Here is a 24,048-nt window from a genome sequence, read left to right on the forward strand (position 1 = left end):
TGTCCTGCCAAAAGTCTGATGCAGCATAAGTTTCTGTATTTCTCTTACGGTCCTTGACCTGTGTATTATCAGCTTTAGTTCGTATCGAGTCCCCGATCCTCCTCAGGATCCCCTTGTTCTACCCCCAGTCCCTCACATGGACGCAGGCATCACCTGTACCTTGTTTTCGGGATCCTGCTGCGTGTTGTCTGGCTCGGGCTTCACCAGCTCTCTGGGCGAGTTCCGATCCTTCTCCCTCTGCTCCCGCTGTGGTCCACGTCCCTGCTTCAGCGAGTCGGGTTGCACAGCTTCCCTTCAGGAGGCTTCCCAAGTCTTTTTGTTTAGAGTTTTTTCGAGGCCTGTCGATTCTCGTCAACGCCCTTAGATGCAGCGGCTACTCTCCACAGTCGCCCCGACAGGGGACATGGGGTGCAGATTAAAAGAGCTCAGAGGCAGCAAAGCGTTCTGGAAGTGGCCATGCCCCATCGTGAAATTCTACGCAACAGGGAGAAGAAGTGTTGGCCTGGGCAAAACAGACAAGTGAGCTTGGATATATGGACTCGAAAATGCAATTCTTCCAAGCTTTGTCCGGCCTGGCTGTGGCACGCAGAAGAGACGGTCGACCCCTGTCCCAGTGGTTGATGGGGAAAGGTATCGGGTATAGATTGACCGACCCATCTGTTCTACTATTCGAGATGGGGAGCAAAGAATACAGGGTAACGAGTGGGAAAGAAGCTGAGAAGGTCCTGCAACATTTAGAAGAGACACCTGACGCGAGGAGTGTGGAGGGCCGGCACACCAGCGGGGAGCGCACAGACCCAGGCTCACCAGATAGACTTGAGACAAGGAAGGGGAAAGGTGGGAAGGACGTTTCGGAAGCTGAGTGGCCCCTCTCCTCCAAACCTCCATGAATTACATTGTAGTGACACTGGTTGGACGGCCACAAGTGCAGTGAATTCACACTGCAAGCAGGACGGTCCTGCTTGAGGATTCTAGTGGGTGTGACGAACCCGGGAGGTGGCCCTCTGCTATGGGGAAGATGACTCAATGGGGGAACGGTTTACTACTTTTAAAATAGTTGTTGCTGGTTGTTATAAGGGGAAGGTTGGCAGATAAGGCAGTACATTGTTGGGGTGCCGGGACACAGGGTGACAAGGAGCAGGAGGGATGAAGGGCGGAGGGGCTCAGTGGCAATGTGCAGAGGGCCTAAAGGGTGGATGAGATGAGTGTGATGCGGGGGAAATCCAGACTGAAGATAAGGATACTTAACATCAAGGGTCTCAATTTGCTCACAAAGCATACCCTGGTAGTGTGCGAATTCCAAAAGATGGGCCTGGATATCCTGTTCTTGCTGGATGAAACACTGGAAGCACAGGGATGAAAAAATCTTCAGTGTACTGGCAATGAGAATGGAGGGGGATCATGTCTTGCTTGGTCCATTGGACCAAGTTAGGTTTAAACTAGATAGGCAAGGCGGGGATGCAGTGCGAAAATCCTTGAACCTGATGGAGCACACCAGCATGGAAGGGCTATGGGGAGTGGGGAATCATGTCTTACTGAGTCTGGATGCCGAGAAGGCTTTTGATAGGGTTGAGTGGGGTTTTCTTTTCAAGGTCCTTAAGAAGTAGAGATTTGGGGACTGGTTCCCGAGAGAGTTGAGCATGATCTACACAAGCCCAACTGGGAGAGTTGTAGTCAATGGGAGGGCATCCAGGGACTTTACACTGGGAAGGGGCACCAGGTAGGGTTGCCCACTCTCACCCCTACTTTTTGCCCTATCTGTGGAAGCCTTGGGCACCATGATTACAAATGAGAGCAGGATAGAGGGAACGAAGATTGTAGAGACGGAGTATGAAATAGCCATGTATGAGGACTACATGCTCCTCTGACAAACCCGAAAGCCTCAGTGCCGGTCTTCCTACGTTGTTACAAGAATTTGGCCGGGTATCGGGTCTGAAAGTTAGTTTGGACAAATCGGTACTCTTTCTGTATGGTCGGAGGGGAAAGGAGGGATGACCTTCAGGACCTGGGAATTCCCATTGAAGATGAGGGGATTGAATACTTAGGGGTGAAGGTGACTAAAGATACAGGGATCTCTACCGCGCAAACATCCCGCCCCTTTTGAATAACCTTTTTGCGGACTTAGACCGTTGGTCAGGAATGACTATGTCCTGGTTGGTCCACAAACGCAGTGAAGATGACATTACTTCTGAAGGTGCTCTCTCTCCATCAATTGCACCCAACAGACATGCCAACGGAGCACTTTGCATAGCTTAGACGGCGGATTGTCCGATTCCTGTGGCAGGGGCAGACGCCGAGTGTAACATATACGTGATCCTTACCCAGCAGAAGGAGAGGGGGAGCGGGACAAAGAGCAGCACAATTTAGAGTTGTGGTGCCACATTTGAGGGGAGACAGGGAAACAGTGGGTGGGAATAGAGAATTATTTGATGAGACCAGTGACGGTAGGTGAGTGGCTGTAGGCCCCCAAGTCGGCTGTCCCTCTAAGGTACTTAAGCACAGATTATTAGGACCTCTTTGGAAACTATGGTGGACTAAATCAGAGATGAAGGGAGTAACCACATGACCACCCCCATTAAGCCATATTTGCCCCTGCCAACCGCATCAGGGACGATATTCAAGAACCACTCCAATTCCAAAAGTGGTTCGAAGCTGGGCTAGAGAGGGTTGGCGAAGTAGTAAAGGGGGATATCTTTATAACAACTGAGGAATTACGGGAGGGGCTGCATTTGGAGACACTCCGGTCTTTAACAATTGCAGTTGAATGGGGTTTTTCTGTCAGTAAAATCGAAACAAGGAGTGTAGAGAGACCTGACGGGGATGGAAGCTATTTTAAGCAATGGGGGGACAGATCACACACATATATAGAGAACTGCTGGCAAAGGATGAAGATGGGGTGGTAGCCCTCAGAAGGAAATGGCAGAGGGACTTAGAGAGGGCGCTCAATGACCAGCGTTGGGAGCGCCTGTGCAAGAGCGCACACAGGACATCAATTGCCTGACAGTAGAAGTCACATGGCTTCAAACTCCTATACAGATAACAATTTGCTCCAGGCAGCCTTTCAAAGATGTTCAGAGGAGTAGACCCATCATGTTGGAGAGGCTGCGGTCAGAGAGCAGACTACTGGCACATGTGGTGGCCATGCCCTAGAATACAGAGGTTTTGGAAGGAGGTGTTAGGGCATCAAGAGAAATGGGGAATCCCCTGCTGGTGTGGTTTGGCATTGAAGAGGGAGAGGAGACGTGGGCGCGTTTTCCGCACATGATACATTTTCTGGTTTTGGCAACTAGGGTGTGGATGGTAAAAAAATGTAAGGGCCCGGAATTACCTAGTGAAAGAATATGGGCCCTTAAAGCAAGGGAAATATATGAGCCGGAGAAAATTACGGAAGTCATTCACAATCAGCAGCCACCATGAAAAATTGAGTGGGCTCAGTTTCAGGAAGTATGGTTTGTAGCCCCAATCAGACCCTGCAGAGGAGGGGATGGATAACACGAGTGGGCAGGGGACGTAGGGACACACTGGCCCTCCAAGTCAGAGTGCATGATGGTCCAGGGGGCTACAGAACTGTTGATTTCTAACCCTTCTGAGACGATCCCCCAAAGACACCCAATAATGTCTAAATGCTCCTGTTTTTTGCTGCCCCTCAACCTGCCGGGCACTGCGGTGGGAGGGGAGGTGGAAGGGTGGGTTCAATAAGTAAAAATGTATGCACATGAGTTCATGACAGCACAGCACGTAGCTGAAAAACAGAAATGTGTTAAAATAAGTTGTGCATGTGCCAACCAAATTAAAGAATAGAAAAAAAACACCTTATTCCTTTCCTGCCCCGGGTAGGCTTCCCCAGAGAGGTTCTGAAAGAACAAGGCTCTACTTTTATGAGCAAGATCATGGGAGAGGTCAAATAAATTCTGAAAATACAAACCCTACAAACATCCGTACAGCATCCGCAGATGGATGGCTCAGTGGAACGCTTTAATAAGAACCTTAAGAGTCTCCTAAGAAAGCTCAGAGGCAGACTGTAAAAATTGTGACATGGTGATCCCATGGGCCCTATTCGCAATCAGGAAAGCCCCCCAAGCCTCCCTAGGATTATGCCCATTTAATCTCCTGTACGGAAGAGATCCACAGGATGTACTTAATATGCTAAGGGAAACGTGGGGACAGAGAGAGGAGGCTATTGTACCATTGTCCCAAACAGCTCAAAGAACATATGATGCTTTGAGGGAGTTTGTCCATTCCCATCTGTCCAAATCGCACAACAAACAAATGAATTATGACACAAAAGTGGGAGCACGTTCGGTTCTTGTATTGCTTTCGACTTCAGATAATAAAATACTATCCCGCTGGCATGAGCCATAATAAGTGGTAGAACAAATGGGACCATTTAACTACCATATTAGCCAACCTGACTGAAAAAATTAATGTGAAATATCACTTATTTCTTCAAAGAGTGGAGAGAGGACCCTGCGGAACAAACCTCGGTTGTAATGGCCTGTCTTCTGTCTGAACAACCAGCGAATTATGGACTTACACCATCAGACCATCCCTATTTCCAACAAAAAGACAAACAAGATCTAATAAGTTGTTTCCCTGATGTCTTTAGAGAAGAACCGGGAAGAGTGCAAAAAGTCTTTCATTACATCCGTACTCCTCCCGGAAAGGTTATCAACTTAAAACCCTACAGGATTCCGGAAATATGGAAAGAAAAAGTCATTTAGGAGGTAGAAAAGATGCTATCTTCAGATATCACCGCACCCTTTCGAAGTCCTTGGTCATCGCCAATAGATCAATCGTGGAGATTCTGCATGGACTTTAGAAAGCTCAACAAAATCTCAGTCAAAAACTATACCATGCCAAGGATAGATGAGTTGATGGATCGACTGGGAAATGCAGCATATCTCTACATGATTGATCTCACTAAGGGCTACTGGATGGTGCTGTTAAATCCAGTGGACTGAGAGAAGACAGCTTTTTCCATCCCTAGGGGTCTATTTCATTTAAAAGTCCTCTTTTTTGCACTCCATAGGGCCCTAGACACTATCCAGAGGCTCAAGTACCATGTCCCTTCTCTGAATTTCTGTTGCGCCTACTTGGACGATATTGTTGTCCATAGTAAAACTTGGGGAGAACTCATCATCCACATACACCAGGTAGTTCAGTCATTGAGACAAATGGGTCTCGCACCGAACCCCAATATGTGCCATCTCACACAGTCTGTGGTGCGTTATCTGGGGTTCTTTGTGAGAAACGGCTTAATCAGGCAGTCCAGGAAACCCCAGCACCAAAGACAAAGCAGGATTTAAAGGCCTTGTTAGGATTAGTCTGGTATTACAGAAGATGTAGAAAAACAAGGCAAGGGGTCACACGGGTAAATACAACAATTATTCAATTGCTAATTGATTCAGATAGGTGTGGAGGGGAAAGAGGCTCAGTCAGATGAACAAATATAACATTATTTTATTATTTATCAAAAACATCATAATAGAATTTTTTTTAAAAATTCAGACAGTAACATCATAAAATACATATAAATGGGGGGGGGCGTGGCTTGGCGCCAAGATGGCTGGTCAAGCTCTCTGAGTGCTCCTGTCCGCGTCCGCGCGCCAACAAGAAAATGACACGGTGAAACTGCCTGTCGGTCCTTGCCTACCGGTGTCTGCGGCTCTGGAGGGGTCCCCGCACTCGGAGACGGACTTGCAGCTGGCTGGGCTGACGGGATCCCGTGGAATCCTGAGGAGACTCGAGACTCCGGTGCGGCCCCAGCGCCTCCGCTTCAAAAATGGCAGGCGCTGCCCTGCATACTGAGCCTCCTCCCGCCGCATGAACTGCTGACTGTGGCTGCCGACCTGGGCAACTCCTCCAGTGCACCCTTGACAAGCCGAGGCTATCCTGAGAATCCCCCCGGGGCCCCGTGCTGCACCTGTGCCCCGGTGCCGTCCTACGCGCCCCAGTGCCGTCCTACACCACCCGGCGCCGGATCCCCCGCTTGTGTCCCGAGTCCATTGGACAGCATGGGGGTTGGCCGCTGGTGCGAGGGAGTGGGAGGCGCGGAGGTGGTGCCTCCTCCCTGGGCTGATCTCGCCGGTGGCCCGCACCGGTGCGGATGGCCTGCCGGGGGTGTGACTCGCCCCTGCTGCATGTGGAGCGGCCCTGGTGGGGTGGCGGTGGAGGAGAGGAGGAGGAGGGAGAGAGCGGCTGGACCAGCGCCGCCGTCCACCGCAGCGCCGGCGCCCCGGACCGCAGTGCTGCCAGCGGCCCCGCTCGCCGGAGGTGGGCATCGGCAGAGAAGGTGAGCCTCTGTGTGTAATGCCACCCTTACCCGCAGCGCTGACGCCCCGGACTGCGGGGGCGCCCTCGGCCCCTCTCGCCTGGGGCAGCCATCAGCTGGGACGGCAGCGCAGGTCCAGCTGCGAACAATACGAGCCGCTCCACATCAAGAAGAACTGTGCCCTGCCTCCGCTCCCGGTCACCAGGGGGAGGGGGCCTGAACTGTAAAAAGCCTCGAGTTAGGGGACTATCCCCGAGCTCCCTCTCCCCCCTGGTCGCCAGAACCTTGAGCCCACCCAGCGTGTTGGAAGAGCCGTGAATTCCAAGCAGCTGCGGGGGGAGCCAAACACTCCGCTCTTGCCCCCTCCTTCAGCCCGTGTGGTAGCGGGGCAGAGAAGGCCTACAGGGACCCACAGAGATTGCCGTGCCACGACCCGCCTACGCCTGACTCGCCTCTGGCTGCTCATTAGGCGCCTGGACAGAATCCTTGAGGAGCTGTGGCCTGGGGGGGCTCTCCCTGGCTTGGCCGGCCCCGGGAGTCCCTCTTCAACACATCAGGCCGGGCTCCACCCAGTCCAGCGGGATACCCACCCTCCCTCTGCCACGGACCCCCGACTGGCTGAGTCGGAAGCCCCACCGTGGCATATCGGCACCGCCTCAATTAACACAGTCAGAGTCCAGGACAACCTCCAGCAACCGATCTGGGAGGCCACACCCGAGGGCCCAGCGACCCATATCCCAGAATGTCCAGGAATTCCAAAACCCCGAAGCAAACCGACATCTCCGCCCTATTCACGGCGTCCACGGCGGAGAAGCCCAGGCGAGGGGAGCGCCCCGAGGGCCCCGGCTCAGACGCCCAGATGGACGCAAGCCCCGACCAATCAACGCAAGGGGTAACAAAAGGGGACCTCCAGGACCTCCTTGCGGCGCTCAAAGAATACCAAAAAGGCAGAGGAACTGAAAGGCAAGATCTCTGCCCTGGACAAAAGGGTGGCCGAAGTTGAGTCACGGACGGAAGAAATAGAAACCACCCTGTTCGAACAGAACTTTGAAATCGGGGAAGGCATGGACCGAATAGCGGCACTGGAGGCTAGGTGCAAGGCCCTGGAGTGGAAGCAGGAGGATGCCGAGAATATATCAAGGCGCAACAACATCCGCCTGCGGGGAGTCCCCCCCACAATCTCCGACGCAGAACTGGGACCCTATGTCAACCACCTCCTGCGCTTCATCCTGACCCTCCCGGATGGGGCCCCCCCTAGAGCTTGATAGAGTACACAGAACCAGGCCCAGGCAGAGTGGCACCTCCCCGCCAGACGTACTGGTGAGGGTGCACTTCTTTAAGGTCAAAGAAGAAATTATGCGAGAGGCCAGAAGCTCCCCCCGTGTACTCTTCCGAGATGCAGTAATCTCACTATACCAGGACTTAGCGGCGGTCACCCTGGCAAAGAGGAAAGCCTTAAAACCCTTGGCCGACTGGCTCCGTGAGAGGAAGATCGTATACCGCTGGGGATTCCCTACCTCCCTATCCTTCAACTGGGAGGGCAAGTCCTGCAACATCCTTACCCCGCCCCCCGAGAAGCGGTAGGCTTCATGAACCCAGAGGAGATGCCGGATCCATCTGTCGAGCCCGCCCGGGCCCCGAGGGAGGGGCAGCGGGAGCCCCTGAGGTCCGGGTCGAGAGGTGGCGCAGACCACGCGGCCCCTCCACCAAAAGCAAGAAGAATGACAATGGCTAAAACCGTGTCCCGCCTCTTGAGCTCGGGCGGCCCGTCAGCCCGCGGCTCCCCGTAACCCAGACCCCTGCATCAGATGGAGATCACGCACATGAACTTCCCGCCTCGGAACCCGGACAGCCCGACTCCCCCCTGGTGACCGGCCCAACGGGCATCGCTCAACACCCCAAAGTTCTTGGGCCAGGTTGGCCCCCAAGCCCTCTGTCGAGGCCCGTTGGCCCAGCGGAGGGGATATTACCTGGAGCCTCCCCTGAGGCTCCCATCATCAGTTTCACCGTTTAAACAAGAGGCACCGTTGCCTTCAGCTATCTTGGCGCGCTGGACCGGTCGCCTGCCCCCCATTGGCTAAAGACTGTCCCAGATGCTGTTTATTGGGGCGGGGGAGAGGGAGGGGGCTCAACAGATGAAGGACAAAGCGTTAGGGGTCAGGGGGACTTAACGCAGTGGAGGGCGAGGGATCATGTTCCCACAGAAGCTCTGGATGGGGACCCCGGAACAGATCATTAAGGTGACGTCCTAGAATGTTTGGGGTCTCAACGCTCCCAGGAAACGGAAACTAGTGGAGCAAAAGTTGGCTCACTAGGGTTCAGACATAGTCTTCCTCCAGGAAACGCATCTCTTGGAGCTCGACGAGAAACGCCTCAACTTTAGATCCTATCCCAGGCGCTTCTTCGCCTCGGCAACGGGGAAAAAAAGAGGGGTCGCAATCCTCATCAGTGGCAGCTTACCCCTCACCCAAGTCACCACCAAAAAGAATCCGGAAGTTAAGTTCCTGCTACTCAAAGGCCTATTAGTCGAGCTCCCGATCACCCTAGTCGCCCTTTACAGCCCCAACAAGGACCAGGGCCTCTTCCTCCGTAAGCTCCTACCGAACATTGCCGCCTTCGCCAAAAGCCAATTACTCATTGGGGGTGACTTTAACCTGCCACCTGACCCCAACTTGGACAAAACCCTCCCGCCCTCGAGAGAGGACTTTGTTAACGCCCTAGCCTTGGCTGAATTCCTAAGGGAAACAGAAACTCTTGACATATGGAGATTCCTCAACCAAGGAGCAAGAGACTAGACATACCTGTCGCATGTGCACAAGGGATACTCAAGGATCGATCTGATACTAGCCTCAAGTCCTCTGGCGCCCTGTGCGGAGGACATTGACATAGGACACATCACCATCTCGGACCACGCGCCAGTGACCCTGAGCCTCCGCGCCCAGGGGCTTCCGAAGCCCCCCCACAGGCCCTGGAAATTCCACGACCACATCCTCTCGGACATGGTCATTAAAACCGAACTAGCGGAAACACTGGCAAACTACTTCAAGGAGAATGCCACCCCAGACGTCTCCCGGGCAACCACCTGGGATGCAATGAAACCAGTGATTCGGGGGGCAGCCATGGATGCCACTGCAAGGTTCTGCCGTCTGAACCAACTGCGCCAAACCAACCTGGAGAGGAAAGTAATAGAACTGGAAACTAGCTTTAAAAAGCACCCGGCCAAAGCTACCGGCCGCAACCTCAAAAGGACTAAAGCAGAACTAGAAATGCACCAGGCAGACCGGGTGGCTAGGGCCCTACAATACACCAAGCAATTCTACTATCTCAATGGCAATAAGGCGAACCGCCTTCTAGCGCACAAACTAAAGAAAACTCAAATGAGGAACTTCATCCAGTGCCTGGCAGCCCACTCCAGCACCCTATGCTACCTAGAGGCTGAAAGCTCAACCTTATAACGCAACATCACAAAGGCATCATGGCGGGACCCCCCACGTCCGCCCTGGCCCGGGCTAGGTTCCTTGCGGCCACCCAGAAGCTCCCAAGACACCCGGCACTAGAAGCTCTGGAGCACCCAATCTCTTCGGAGAAAGTAGCCGACACGATTCACACTCTGAAGAACACTTCCCCTGGGCCAGACGGGCTCACAGCAACATTTTATAAGAAATTCGCCCACATCCTGGCTCTGCAGCTGGCTGCCCTATTCAACTCTTTCCTAACGTCAGGGACCACCATACCATCTATGGAAGAGTCCTCCACATTCCTCATTCTGAAGCCAGGTAAAGACCGCACACTCTGCGCGTCATACAGACCATCACGCTCCTGAATAATGACGCCAAACTGTTTGCCAAAATTCTCGCTCACAGACTAGCCCCCATCCTCCCAGATATCATTCACCCGGATCAGACGGGGTTTATCCCAGGTCGCAATACGCAGGACAACATCCGAAGAACGATCAATGTTATAGAGTCAGCGCACAGAATGGGCTCCCCCTTAATGGTTCTCTCACTGGACGCGCACAAAGACTGGGGCTACATAGAGGCAACCCTTCGCCACTATGGGTTTGGCCCGAACTTCAGGAAATGGGCCCTCGCCAATTATCAGAACCCCGCCCACCCACCTGAGACTGAACGGAGCTTGCTCCAGAAAAATCAACATCACGAGGGGGACCAGGCAGGGATGCCCCTTCTCCCCACTCATCTTCACCCTCTCCTTGGAGCCACTGGCCAGCAGGATCCAGAACAACCCGCAAATCCAGGGCTTGGAGCTCAAGGGAGAATCCTACAAGACAGCACTCTATGCGGACGATATACTTCTCACCCGACCAGAGGGATCCATGCAGGCTCTTTTGGAGGAGCTGGAGGGATTCAAAAAAGCCTCCGGATTCACGATCAACATCGCTAAATCGATAGCCATGGGAGTCAACATGCCGGGCAACATCAGGGAGAAACTACAGACCTCCTACCCAATCCAGTGGGCCAATGCGGAGATCAACTACCTGGGGGTCCAGATTCCATCTGACCCGGGAAAGTTATATAAAGCTAATTTCCCACAACTATTCAAAGAGCTCAAGGCTGACCTGAGCCGCTGGCGCAAGCAGGAAATCTCCTGGTTCGATCACATCTCAGCGCTAAAAATGAACCTGCTCCCGAGACTGCTCTACGCCTGCCTGGCACTCCCCACAACCATCCCTACGAAAGCCCTGCAAAAACTGAAAAGAGCCATTCTGAAGTATGTATGGGAGGGCAAGAAGCCACGAATCCCAAAACACATCATGCTCCGCGGCCCTGCCCTTGAGGGCCTGGGGGTCCCAGACATGGCCAGATACTCCCTCGCAGCCCAGCTCGCCCATGCCTTTGCCTGGAAAGCAACCACTAACCGAGCTAGATGGCTGAAACTGGAGGAGGATCGGTCCCCTTCCCCAATCGAAGCACTCCCTCACATGAAAGTAGGCAACATCCCGGGTCAGATGGGCCCATTACCAGCAACGTGGAACACAGTGTCGAGTTGGAGGAGGGCGGCCCACCTCTGGAAGTGCAGAAGCCCAACAGGTCCACTCTCCCCAATCTGGGGCAACCCCGATTTCTCCCCGGGTCTGGTCCCAAACACCTTTAACAGATGGCAGGAAGGGGGTCTGAGAACCATGGCGGACTTCTACGTGAATGGGAACCCGCTGAACTTTGAGGAATGCAAGGCTAAATTCTCGGTTCCGGAGTCGGAGAGGTTCCGGTACACCCAGCTCAGGCATTGGCTATCCAGTGGAACAGCCAAGAAACTAGGCGGCAGAGAGCTGACAGCCCTAGAGCGGACCCTCTCATCGAATCCTCCCCCCCCCCCCCAAGGGGAAAACTTCGGCCCTGTATAAATTGCTCGACAGGTCAGACCCTTCCAAAAAAGAACAGTACATGCTCAATTGGGAAAAAGACATTGGCAAAACTATCGAGCCGGAGGAGTGGAGTCAGATCTGGACCCGCACCCACAAGAGTTCCAGATGCACTACAAACAGAGGGGGCCTACCAGGAATGTTACCGCTGGTATCGCACACCGGAAGCCCTAAAAAATTCAACCCGGCCATCCCCCCACAGTGCTGGAGGGGTTGCCCCGACCGGGGCACGCTGCTTCACCTGCTGCGGTATTGGAGAGAGGTTCTGGACCAGATCAGAGGAATAACGGGCCTCACGATCTCCTGGGACCCGGGCATTGTTCTCTTGGGGGCTACAAATGGGGGCCAGTTCCCACTGACAGGGCGGATAGCGAACTTATGCACCCAACTATTGACGGCAGCAAAGATCGCCCTGGCCCGACTCTGGAAGAATCCCGAGGGCCCAACCATACAAATGTGGTGGTCCAAATGTTGGGAGACAGTGGTAGCGGAGAAGATCACGGCCCTAAGATTCGGCAACCCCACTAAATTCGAACAAATCTGGTCCCCCTTCCTGGACTACACAGGGAAATACCCGGGCCTAGCGAGACAGCCCCCCAACCTCCGCTGGATGGGAGATCAAGTGTAGCCGTTGACGCCGGAACAGGAACCATCTCTGCCAGCGGCAAGCTAGTCAGGGTCCGGCCCAATCCTCCAGCCGACGCTCCAAGATCCGGGGAAACCGGCACTGGGCCGGACCCCCCTTGCCCAAACACGCAATAAGCCCCACCACTCGCACCATCAGCCGAAGACACTCTGCTCCCCCGACAACCCCCTCAGTGGATCACTCCCCCGCGATCTCCCCCTCTAGAAACCCAAAGACTCGCCCACCGTTGGGCCCAATATGTGTTCCGTTAAGGTTTTATTTTGTTGCTCCTTTCCGTTGTGTACACCTCTTGCTAGCCTTCTGCGAAAGGCGTCTCAATCATTGCAATGTTAAGCTAGCATGCCTAAATACCAATAAAAACATATTTGAAAAAAAAAATACATATAAATGCATATCAACGTTGAAAAAATCTAGAAAAAGATATCTTAAAGCAACCTATCAGACACTGCAGGATGTAATTCATATCCATCTATATTTAATGATCAGTATACACTAATCAATATGAAGGTGCTATCAAAAAAGTGCTAAGTGTACTAACACTTTTTTGATCGCACATAATTGTTGTATTTACCCGTGTGACCCCTTGCCTTGTTTTTCTACATATATTGCTCCCCTTGTCCACGGTTCAGGGGATACCCTTTGTTTTTTTCTTATTACAGAAGATGTATCCCTAACTATTCCACCATTACTACCTCTAACTGATAAACTAAAGAACACTGAACCCCAGAAAACTAAAAAGGCAAAAAGATCAGGCATGCTTTAACACCCTAAAAGTCATCTAATGTAATGAGCCGAGTCTCTAATTTCAAGAAAGAATTCCTTCTGTAGATGGACGCTTTCCAAGTAGGACTCAGAGCAGTATTATCACAGGAATATGAAGGCACTGTGCATCCTGTACTGCATATGTCCAGAAAACGATTCCCCAGAGAACGTAATTATGCTGCCATCGAGTAAGAGGCCTTAGCAATCAAGTGGGCGATGGGATACCTAAAGTATTTTCTTCCAGGAAGGCGCCCCCTCTCACTTACTTGAGCATCCCCAAAAACACAAACCCCAGTGTAATGCGTTTTTTCCTCAATCTTCAACCCTTCTATTTCTCTGTTGAACACAAAAGGGAAACTATCAAGGAAATGTTGATTTCCTTTCCGAATTTCCCTTAGATGAGGAACCCAGTGACACTCTCTCTTTATAGACAAGATTGATCGAATAAGGATAGATATTGAACAGACAATCTGTGCAAGCCCACCGATATGTATAATAAACTGCGGTATCTACACTTGACAGTCCCCAAAATCAGATTTCTTTATCTGTTTTTGACTTTCACGCAGTTGCCGAAGAAGATGTCTATCAACTCATTACTACCCTTAAACCCACAATTGATTCCCTTTCTCCCCTACCAGCCTATGCAGCCAAATAATTGGCACGTGAACTCACGCGATTTATCACCACTTTTGTTATAAGCCTCTAATAACAAGGATTGTTCCGGAGAGCCTAAAGCTATCCATAGTCTCACCCCTATTGAAAAAACCATCACTGGACGCAGAGGTTCTGCAAAATTATCGTTCTATTGCACTGCCATGGCCAGCAAAAATTCTTGAGAAGGTGGTTACTAATCGGCTCCAGGAGTTGAACACAAACTACTATTAGACAAATTCCAATCAGGATTCCGACCAAAATTCGGAACGGAGACTGCCCTCCTACTAGTACAGCATGAACTACTGAAAGCCGCAGACCAAGGGGAGCTTATACTTTTGGTAATGCTGGACCTGTCCGCGGCCTTAGATACAGTAAATCATGAAATCCTCCTGGAACGACTACAGGAGGTAGGAAGAGTCTCGGACTCAGCATTGAAATAGTTTAAATCTTTTCTGACTAACTGTCCACAGTGTGTGAGACTGGGGGAGCTCCTGTCGAACCTCATTTGTTTAAGCTGTGGAGTTTCGCAGGGATCCTCCCTGCCCCCACTGCTGTTTAATTTATATATCTGACCTCTCTTGTAAATCCTAAGATGCTATGGGTTGGATTTAAATTCATATGCTGATGATACCCAGATATCTGTACGAATCACCAATTTCCAGGAAGCATTTAGCAAATTGGAGCAATGTTTGACAGATGTAAGCAGCTGGATGTCAAAGAACTATTTACAGCTTAACGCTGCGAAGACCAAACTCATATTATTCGGACCTAAGCACCTGCTGACAGCCGCCAAGAAATTCCCTGTTCCAACATTGCTGGATAAAAGTTTAAAATTTGTATCAAAAATAAAAAATCTGGGATGTATGTGGCAAGAAGATCTTGGCAGTGAAACACAGGTGGGAGCGAAGACTAAAGCAGTCTATTTTGTCCTGAGAATGTTAAGTCAAGCACTTCCCTACATTCCTCAAGAGGCTCATACCGCTGTGGTAGGGGCGCTAACCAGTGCCCACCTTCACTACTGTAATAGCCAACTGTTGGGCATCCCTTCCAAACAACTTCAGCAACTTCAGAGAGCCCAGAATGTGGCAATCAGACTGATATTTAAATTAAATAAATCCACTCATGTATCGCCATATCATCGAGAGTTAAACTGGCTCTCAATTGCCGATCGCTTCAAATTCAAGATAGCCTGCATTATTTTTAAATGCATAAATGGTATTGCCCCGCTGTACCCAAGAGAGTTAATTCAGCCAAATCATCTAGTAAGACAATTACACTCTAGCGATAGTCACCTTCTGATTATTCCTCGTTCAACCTATACATCTCGAGGTGGCAGGTTGTGGAACTCTTTAGCTTTGCAACTTTGGACCATGAGCTCTCTGCTGCAATTCCGCCGAGCACTAAAAACCTTTCTCTTTAGGTAGATAGCCCGGTTTTTGGGGGGCCTCGTTTCGACCCCCATCTTCTACCTTGCTGTTGTCATCTGCGCCAAAATACGATTAAGTTCGTCATGTGCTCGCTACAAATACAAAAAAAAAAAAAAATACAAAAAAAAAGGAAAACAAAAGAAAATCTAAATCACTAGGGGAAGGGTATGTGACGAATCCCTCAATGTCATTTCTCCCCTGGAGAGGGACACTTCCCAGGCGGCAGGGTGGTGAGGCTGCTATCCGATAGTCCCCCTGGCTAGTGGTACCCAGAAGGAGGATCCCATGGGAGGTGAACCCCTCTGCGGAGGAAGGGAAAACTAATGAGGGAGAATGCGATATAACAAATACCACCCTCCCCCCCCCACTGGTAGGGCTAAAACACTTCCATCCTCTTTACCCCCTCTCTATTCATAGTTGCTTTATGCAAAGTAAACCAGTCTTTGTGTATGAGAAAAACCATACTGTGACAGGGAAGAGTAAGGGGAAGAGTAAGGAAAACTTTGAAAGCTATAGCCCTGTAGACACTGACCTGAGGAAGAAGAAAGTATGATTAAAAAGTCCTTCACGGAACCAAAGCGAACATACTAGTTCTCACACAACACTGACAAATATAAAGAGAGGAAGACTTCTCTCTTGGTCTCATCCTCCCTAGAGGAACTGCGAGCTGGAGGGAGCTGCCGTGTAGAGAACATGGACCGAAGGAGACAGACACTGATCAGCCAGCAGACGTGTCCCAGTGGAGCATGCCGCTGAGACACAGGAATCACAGCGACAGAAACAAGTATCCGACAGCGAGCTGGAGATCGAAGAGGGTACCGCTGTACTTGTGAGGGACCCAGGGCTGCGGAACCGCTGCACGACTTCCAGGGGTGAGAGAAACTTGGAGATGCTGGCATCAGACGTGTCCCAGCAGAGCACGCCGCTGTGACACGGGGAACACAGCAGTAGAAACAGGTAGCTGGCGGCGAGCTGGAGAGCGCAAGAGGGTACTGCTGTACCTGTGAGGGGCCCAGTGCTGCGGAACCTGGGGTGAAAGAAGCCCGGAGAAGCAGGGAATGGGAGAGAGAAGCAACATATGGAGTAGGAGTAAGGAGCAAGCCCTTGGGGTTGAAACAACATATGAAGAGAACTGTGCTAATGAATGTGGAATTGTTCTGCGAAGCATGGGACAGAGCACATACCCTGTTGAAACCCTGTAGGGCGGAGGTGAAATAAGTCAGGGCAAAAGAGATCCCCAAATAGTGCCAGACAAGCTAGTGAACCTGGGCCTGATTAGAGACATTATATACCAGAGAAAGGTGTCTGGGACCCGAATCCTGAGAGAAATGAAGAGTTGCATGTTTGAAACAGTGCCTGGCAGGCTAGTGAGCCGGGTCTGAGAGACATAAGCCTGAGAAAGGGTCTGGGACCCACATAACTGGAAGAAAAGGTCAGAGGAAGAGAAGGATATCCTCTGGCAAAGCCTGCGACATCATTGGGATCATTAAAAGAGAGCCTAAGAAATACTTGGGGAAGGGAGATATTACCCCCCGTGCCCCATCTTTGTGGAACTGTAAAGAGTTGCTTAAGAAGGACTGGGGAAGGGGGACTCCCCCCCCCCCTCTATCTGTGTGGATATCGAAAGGCCTATTAACGTCAAGGGGAAAAGGAACATTCCCACAACAGTCAAAAACTGCCAAAACCCATCCAGAATGAACCACCTTTCTGGAGTCAAGGTGGAACTAGTTTTATAGTTTTCTTTTGTAGTGTAAGGGACAGAAATAGGTTTGGGACATGGGGCAGTGGACCGTTTTTCTTTTGACGGGCATTCTTACACTATCCTTAGTTTTGTTTGAGGCAGGGAAGGAAACCCCTCTTGGTTATAGGGACAGATAGGGTGTTTCCTTACTTTCGAGGAAATAAAAGTGTATGTCTTCAAGCATGTCACCCCTGTGTCCCACGTCTACTTCTGCACCCTTACAATGCACACATTTTCAATGAGTGACTGGTACTCGGTTGTATGGCCTTTCAGAGCTAGGACATATAAAAGTTAGTGTTCTTTTACATACCTTTTTATGATGAAAAGTCCTTTTCTTTTTAGTGGAATGTTCAGTAATCCAATTTGTAGATAATCTTGTTTGAACTTGCAGGACATGCTTGGAAATAATTTGACACAAGGGAACAGGAGTATCCAATACCATGAATGCTGAGATTGAACCAAAAGAATACCCCCATATTGATGAGCTGAAAAGGTTGTATTAACAATAAGTGGCAAGCGAATGGTTGGGCCACAACTGAATATCACTTGGCAACATTTAAAGACCATGTCTTTTTGCTCACCATATTTGCAGCTAGTAATTATGATGCACGTACCTTAAGCCCAATGGCTTGATGTGCTGCCAAGGTCACCGCAATAGACCCATCTAGTGAGGTTATTTCCCCCAGCCGTGCATACATTGTATTTGATAGACCAAGACCACCTGTTTAAAATGACACAATCACGTTTGTTATTTGTACATTTTTTTACTCCTCATGCACATTGATAACTCACTCTGTACTCCTGTAGGGTCAAATTCGTGTACATTTATTTACCCTCCAAATGTCCATACTACACCAAATATAGCTTATGATCACAGCCCCATTGGCATTCACAAGATAATCTGAATGAAGCCGCACATAGCGTTTAGTATTGCTCTTCAATGCCTATCTGACGTCTCGTTCCAATATCTCCTCATATCCTACCATATTTCAGTTTGATGCAGATTATACACAAATTGTATCCATGGTCCCCCAGAAAACCTTTAGCACATCTCCAATTGTATGTTTCAAATCCAGACCCTGGTGCTTTTCAACCACCTTTGCAGTAATTCCACAAAGACAGACATTGTCTACAAGTTCTTAGGCTCATCATTACTCTCCTAGAGACACTTGATAAACTTCTCATCGGCAATGGTCCCATCATGCCCTGCCCATTTTAACAGCCTCTTGCTTGGCCTCCCAAAAAGCCTGATCCAGCAGCTGCAGGTAATCCAGAATAAGGCTGCTAGACAGACCCTTGGCCTTCAACCCAGTGACCGTATGAAACCAGTGCTCTTCTGCTTGCAGTGACTCCCAGTTACTACATGCATCAATGTTGAGGTCCTTTATATATCTAATGCATAGAGCATATTGGAATAATGGGCCAACCTCCCTCAAACACAAAGAGGTACATGGCACCAGGGCCACCAAGATCAGTTGGGTTCCTATTGAATGAGTGCAGCATATAACAAACCTGTGCAGTAGACTTTGGGATGCTGTTGGCTCCGCCCTCTGGGGGGAGCTCATAACATCAATTGAACCTGTAAATAATTACCACACGGGTCTGGAAAAAAACTCAAAAACCTTTGCATTTCGGAAAGCAAATCATTGTGGTTAAGAATGCATTCAATTTAGTTCATGACCCTCAAGTAACCTATTTATCTATCGACTAAGAGCCTGCCTTTATTTATTTATTTTCACATTTATAATGAGCGCTAAACCCAGGGGCATCAAGGCGCTGTTACAACATCTGACATGAGTTAAGGGAAGGAAAAAGACAGTTCAAAGCGTAAGTAAAGACACTATTCAGGTGTTACACGAAGAGGCACGTTTTTTTTTTAACAAGTTTTATTTTATTCTTTTTCAGCAACAACCAAAAAAGAAAAACAAGAACATGTGCTGAGCAGAATAAGCCACAGGTTGTTTGATACCTTATCTTCCTTCCCTCCCCCAACCCCTCAACTTCCCCCCTCCCACATTCCAACTCCCACAACAGAACCAAGGTGGTATATCCAAGTGTCCAGTTTGAACTCACGATAAATGCCCAACATTGTCATTCTGGGTTCTGGGATAAGCTTAGGGATTGAGAGTTCAACAAGTCCCCTATAGCGCCCAAGGACCATCCCCTAGGAGATCACAGCACCAAGACGTTTTTGAGGATGGCTGGCTTATGGAATTGATTGTCCCTTTTCGCTATGAATTCATGAAACGGAAGCCATACTTTCACATAGTTCTGATATTTATTCTTTGCTAACGCGCAAACATTTTCCATTGCCATAATGTTCCACATTCAAACCCACTACATTGCCAGTATCGGTCCATGTTCCGATCTCCAGCTGTGTGTCCACGTGATTCGCCGTTAACATGTGGATGGTCAGCGTTGCTCTCGCTCCCGTTGCCCCATATAAACCTTCCGCTATTGCCCCCAAAAGGACCACCTTTGGACACATTGGTAACTGTATACCCAGGATTTCTTTAATGTGACCTAATATTTCCTTCCAAAACTTTTAAGCTTTAGGGCACGTCCACGACGTGTGTCCCATGTCTCCCACTTGCCTACATCCCCTCCAACACTCTCGAGGGGAGTCTGGGTTTGCCATATGCAGTCTCAGTGGAGTCATGTACCATCTCATATATATCTTATATGCTGAATTGTGGAGCACCTCAAGCTTTTCTGGGCCCTGCCCCAAATTTGCCCTCATTCCACCTCCGATATGGGCATGCCCAGGTCTTGTTCCCAACTCATCATGAACGACAATTCATCTTCCATGCCCTATCCAATACCCGGTATAATCGAGATGTCCTTTCTTGGAGCACCTTCCTTCATTGTAAGTCCCAGGCCCGCCGGCTCTCTACTAGCCGCCTCTCTGCACTCTCGATGTGATCCAATGTCTAATTTGCACGTAATGGAATCTTTCACTTTCGGGAAGGGCGAATCTGGTTTTACACGCCTCAAACTGCATGGGAACCCAGTCTTGAAAGAAAAAAAAAAATAAGTGTTAGTGTAATCCCTCCCTCCCAATTTGCCCAAAACCCTGGGGTTAAGCACAGGGAGAACTCACTCTTGTGACTCAGTGGGGTAAGAAGACCCTTCCCAGGGATGAGCTTCCTTGCTCCCAGCACTTTGTCCCAGTACCCGAGTGTGTTTCTTGTGGAGGCAAGCAGGGTCCCACGGCTTCTCTTGCTTTAGCCTTTAAGAAGCCCAGATACCCCAGTGGAATGATCGTCACCTGTTGTTCCAGCTCACATCCCCCTCTGTCCGTCTCCCGCAAGGACCAAGGCAGCATGGGCACCAGCTGGGCTGCAGAGAGGTAACGGGACATCTCTGGGAACCCCAACCCTCCACCCCCAATTTGTGGGGTTCTGAACAGGATCTTTCTGGCCAACTATGGTTTCTTACCACCACAGATGAATTGTGATATCTCTTTCTGGAGCCTTGTTATGAATTTGTGGGGAATCCACAATGGCAGCGCACTCTCTACATATAAAAATCTGTGAAGGAGCATCATTGTGACAGCCGTAATTCTTGCAAACCAGGATAGTTCCTGCATCTCCCACCTTTTTAAATCCTCCCTAAGGCGTCTCATGAGACCCGGATATTGGCCTCAAAGTTCCCCTTTTGCGTGGGAGTCAATTTTACCCCCAGATATATCAAGTGTTCCTTCACCCACACCAATGAGCACACCCGGATCCCCTCCCGGAACCCCCCCTGTTCTTCTGAGATATTAAGTTCCCTTGACTTCTGGAAGTTAACCCGGAAGCTAGAGGCCTCTGCAAAACTTCCCATGAGTTCCAGCACCTTCAGCAATCTCTCCCCCGTATCCCTTAAGAACAATAGTACATCGTCGGCATATGATGCAACTTTATGCTCTGTTCCTTCCCCCACCACTCCCTTTATTGCTGGATCCAACCTTATTGCATGTGCCAGCGGCTCCATGGCCATGGTGAAAACTAGCAGGGAGAGCGGGCACCACTGTCTTGTGCCTCTGCGTATTGATATGGACTCCGATTTCTTCCCATTCATATTTGCTGCCTGATTCATGGATTTATTTGCACGCCATTCTGCCCACAAATCCCCATTTGCCAAACAGGGATTTGCGGGCAGAATAGCAATAGCGCACAAATTCCTGTTTTTCGGCGCAAATAAATCCATGAATCAGGCCAATAGTTTCATGGAAGGATTCTGAAAGTTCACCAAGATCATACGCATACAAATTTCCCCACACCCCAAATGCGTCAGCGGTAGTTGAAGGTAGTTCCAATCCATGCTATCAAATGCGCGTGAGGAGGCTAACGCTACTACAGAGACTTTCTGTCCAGTCCTTTTCCCCCATTCTATCACATTCACTGCCCCGCGAGTATTGTTCCGAGTGTCTCTGACCATTATAAATCCCGCCTGATCCGGGTGCTCATTTTCAAGTATATTTTGGCATCGCCATTGAGTAGTGGAATTGGCCGATAACTGGAACATTGGGTGGGGTCCTGGTCAGGTTTTAATAGTAGAATGTCGTAGAAGGCCCCATATCCCCCCAACACCTTCCCCGTTTCCCTTATGAGATTAAAGAGTCTCGTCAATGGGCCTATTGAAATCGGTTTGAATTCTTTATAATATTAATTCCCAAACGTATCTAGGCCTTGAGCTTTATTCCCAGCCAGCATATTTATTGCCCTCTCCATCTCCTTCTCTTTGAAAGGAGCCTCCAATGCCCTATCTTCCTCCGTCAATTTTGGCATGTCACAGCCTTCCAGGAATTTTTTTGACCCTCCACCCCAAGAGCCTCCCCCGCTAGTGCTTTAGAGTAGAAATTAAATTATACATGATCTTTCGCTTTTCTTCCTCGCCCCATTTTAGTTGACCCTCCCCCATTCACTCAATTGTGAAATGTATTTTTGAGCCTATCGTTTCCTCAGTTTTGCTGCTAATAAACCGTTTGCCTTATCCCCTTTGGTGTAGTAGGTTTGCTTGGTGCGGATCGGTAATCATGCCGATCTTTCTGCCAGATGTGCTTCTAATTTAGCCCTAACCTTCATCAGAGCCCTCCATGCCCTCCTCAATCCCTTTTCTTTGTGTAGAACCTCCGCTTCCTTTACCTCCCTCTCCAGAGCCACTCTCACTCTCTCCTTCTCTGATATATGCCACCGTTTGTGCTATAAATTCGCCTCATAACCGCCTTACTTGTGTCTCACACCACTCCCCAGTTCATCCCGTGTGTCATTCTCCTGAAAGAATTGCCTCAAAGTGTCTTATATATGCGCCCTCCCCACTGGATGTTTCAGAATAAAAGGTGTTTAATCGCCATGCTTTCCATCCTTCTGCTGCGTCCCCCAGGGGCTCCAAATGCAGCACCACCGGAGCATGGTCCGAGAGAAACCTCCCCCCAATTTCTATTTTTGTTACGTGAGGTATGAGTGTGTCCGAGACTAAAATCGTGTCAATTCGGGAGAACCTCCTGTGAACCACCGAGTAGTGAGTGTATTGCCTGGCTTGGGGTCGGAAAAAAAAACAGGTTTCCATCAGGTGTAGCTCTGTAAGGAATTGTGCCAACGCCAATCTATTCCTGCCATCGGCCTGTGTTGGCGGGAGAGTTTTGTCCCATGTGTGGTCCATCACGCAATTAAAATCCCCTCTCACTATTACCTTCCCCACGCACCAACCTGAGATTTTCTTCCACACCTTAGTTAGGAAACGATCCTGATGCTTATTCAGCACATAGATGCTCACCAGTGTCACCAATTGGCTTCTCATCCACCTCCCCACCACTAGATATCTCCCTTCTGGATCTTTATGAACAAACCGCTTAACAAATGCTGCATCTTTCGCTATTAAGATTGCCGCACACCTTTTCTTTTCACCACTAGAGGCAAAGAATAGAATAAAAAAGAATTTGTGTTTGAGACGTATCTCATCTTTCTCCAGTAAGTGGGTTTCTTGTAACCAGGCCACTGAGGCCTGCAACTCAACCAGGCGTCAGAGAATCGAATGCCGTGCCGATTGATTGGGGGGTTAAGTCCTTGAAAGTTCAGGGGACACCATATGTGCATCCGCAGTCATTGTATTCCCTTTCAGCACCCTTTTAAGAACTCATCCTCCATCCTGATCCCTCGACTACCAGTCTGATCACTGTATACCACCAATATCCTTCCGCTTCCCACCCCCAACTTGTGAGAAGTACCCTCCCCCACTCCCATTGCCCCCCTCCCCCAACAACCCCAAAACCGTGTCTTCATCGACAGCTGGGTTTTATCCCACCCAGGATGAGGGCTTGCCAATCCCTCAATACCGCCCCTTCTTCTACGCCTCTACCAACATCATTAAACCCCAACTTTACCAATTCACATTGCCCTAAGATATCCTCTTACCAATTCTTGACCAACGCATGTGCCCAACCACATTCATGTTGGACCCCACCCCTCTACTGTCTTCTGTTTCCTTTTCCCCCTTCAGCTAGGGCTGTGTTACTTTCCCTCGTTCCTTTCTTCCTGACGGCAGAGGCATATCCTCCTCCTGGTCCCCATTCGGTTCAGATGGTTTTCCCTTCTCTCCCTTTTCCAGGAGAGAGGCCATTTCTTCTTCATTGGAAATCACAAATTGACGTCCTCGCCATTCAAATCTTAAGGCACATGGAAAACTCCATCGGTAGCCGACCTTATTGGAGCGAAGCCAGTCTGTCACCACTCTCAGCCTTTTCCGTTTGATCAGCGTCACCTGCGGCAAGTCCTGGAACAGAGTCTGCGATGTGTTTCTGAACCTCACCGGCTCCTGCTTACAAGCCTCCCTCATGAGCTCTTCCTTCACTTGGTACTGATGTACCCTGGTCAGAACATCCGGTGTGAGGTTCCTAATTAGATGCCATGACGAGTACAACCGATGGGTGCGATCCAGTACCATCTTCCGGTCGCCTTCTGCCGGGTAAGATGGATAGGAACAAGCCCCGCACATACTCTATGTCCTGATCCACAATTGCTTTCAGAATTCCCCTGATCCTTATGTTATTCCTCCTTGATCTGTTTCTGCGTCATCCTGTTTGTCTAGGATATACTGCATCTGTTTTTCCACAGCCTCCACCCGTTGCGCTAGGGTCTCTTGGTCATGCCCCTGCTTGCATGTAATCGTCTCCAGTTCAACCAC

At 49.9% G+C, this 24,048-nt stretch overlaps 1 protein-coding gene across 3 annotated transcripts in view; it reads right to left on the bottom strand.

Annotated features, from left to right (window-relative positions):
* ACAD9 (acyl-CoA dehydrogenase family member 9) overlaps positions 1-24,048 on the bottom strand; it is a 1,303,923-nt gene that overhangs the window by 1,119,858 nt on the left and 160,017 nt on the right. For all 3 annotated transcript variants that reach the window (XM_069643962.1, XM_069643964.1, XM_069643963.1), the window contains exon 4: positions 17,496-17,602. In XM_069643962.1, coding sequence (XP_069500063.1) covers positions 17,496-17,602 — 107 coding nt within the window. The remainder of the gene's footprint in view (positions 1-17,495; positions 17,603-24,048) is intronic.

This window comes from Ambystoma mexicanum, chromosome 2p (genome assembly GCF_040938575.1).
Source record: "Ambystoma mexicanum isolate Mex_15411 chromosome 2p, UKY_AmexF1_1, whole genome shotgun sequence".
Taxonomy (NCBI): domain Eukaryota; kingdom Metazoa; phylum Chordata; class Amphibia; order Caudata; family Ambystomatidae; genus Ambystoma; species Ambystoma mexicanum.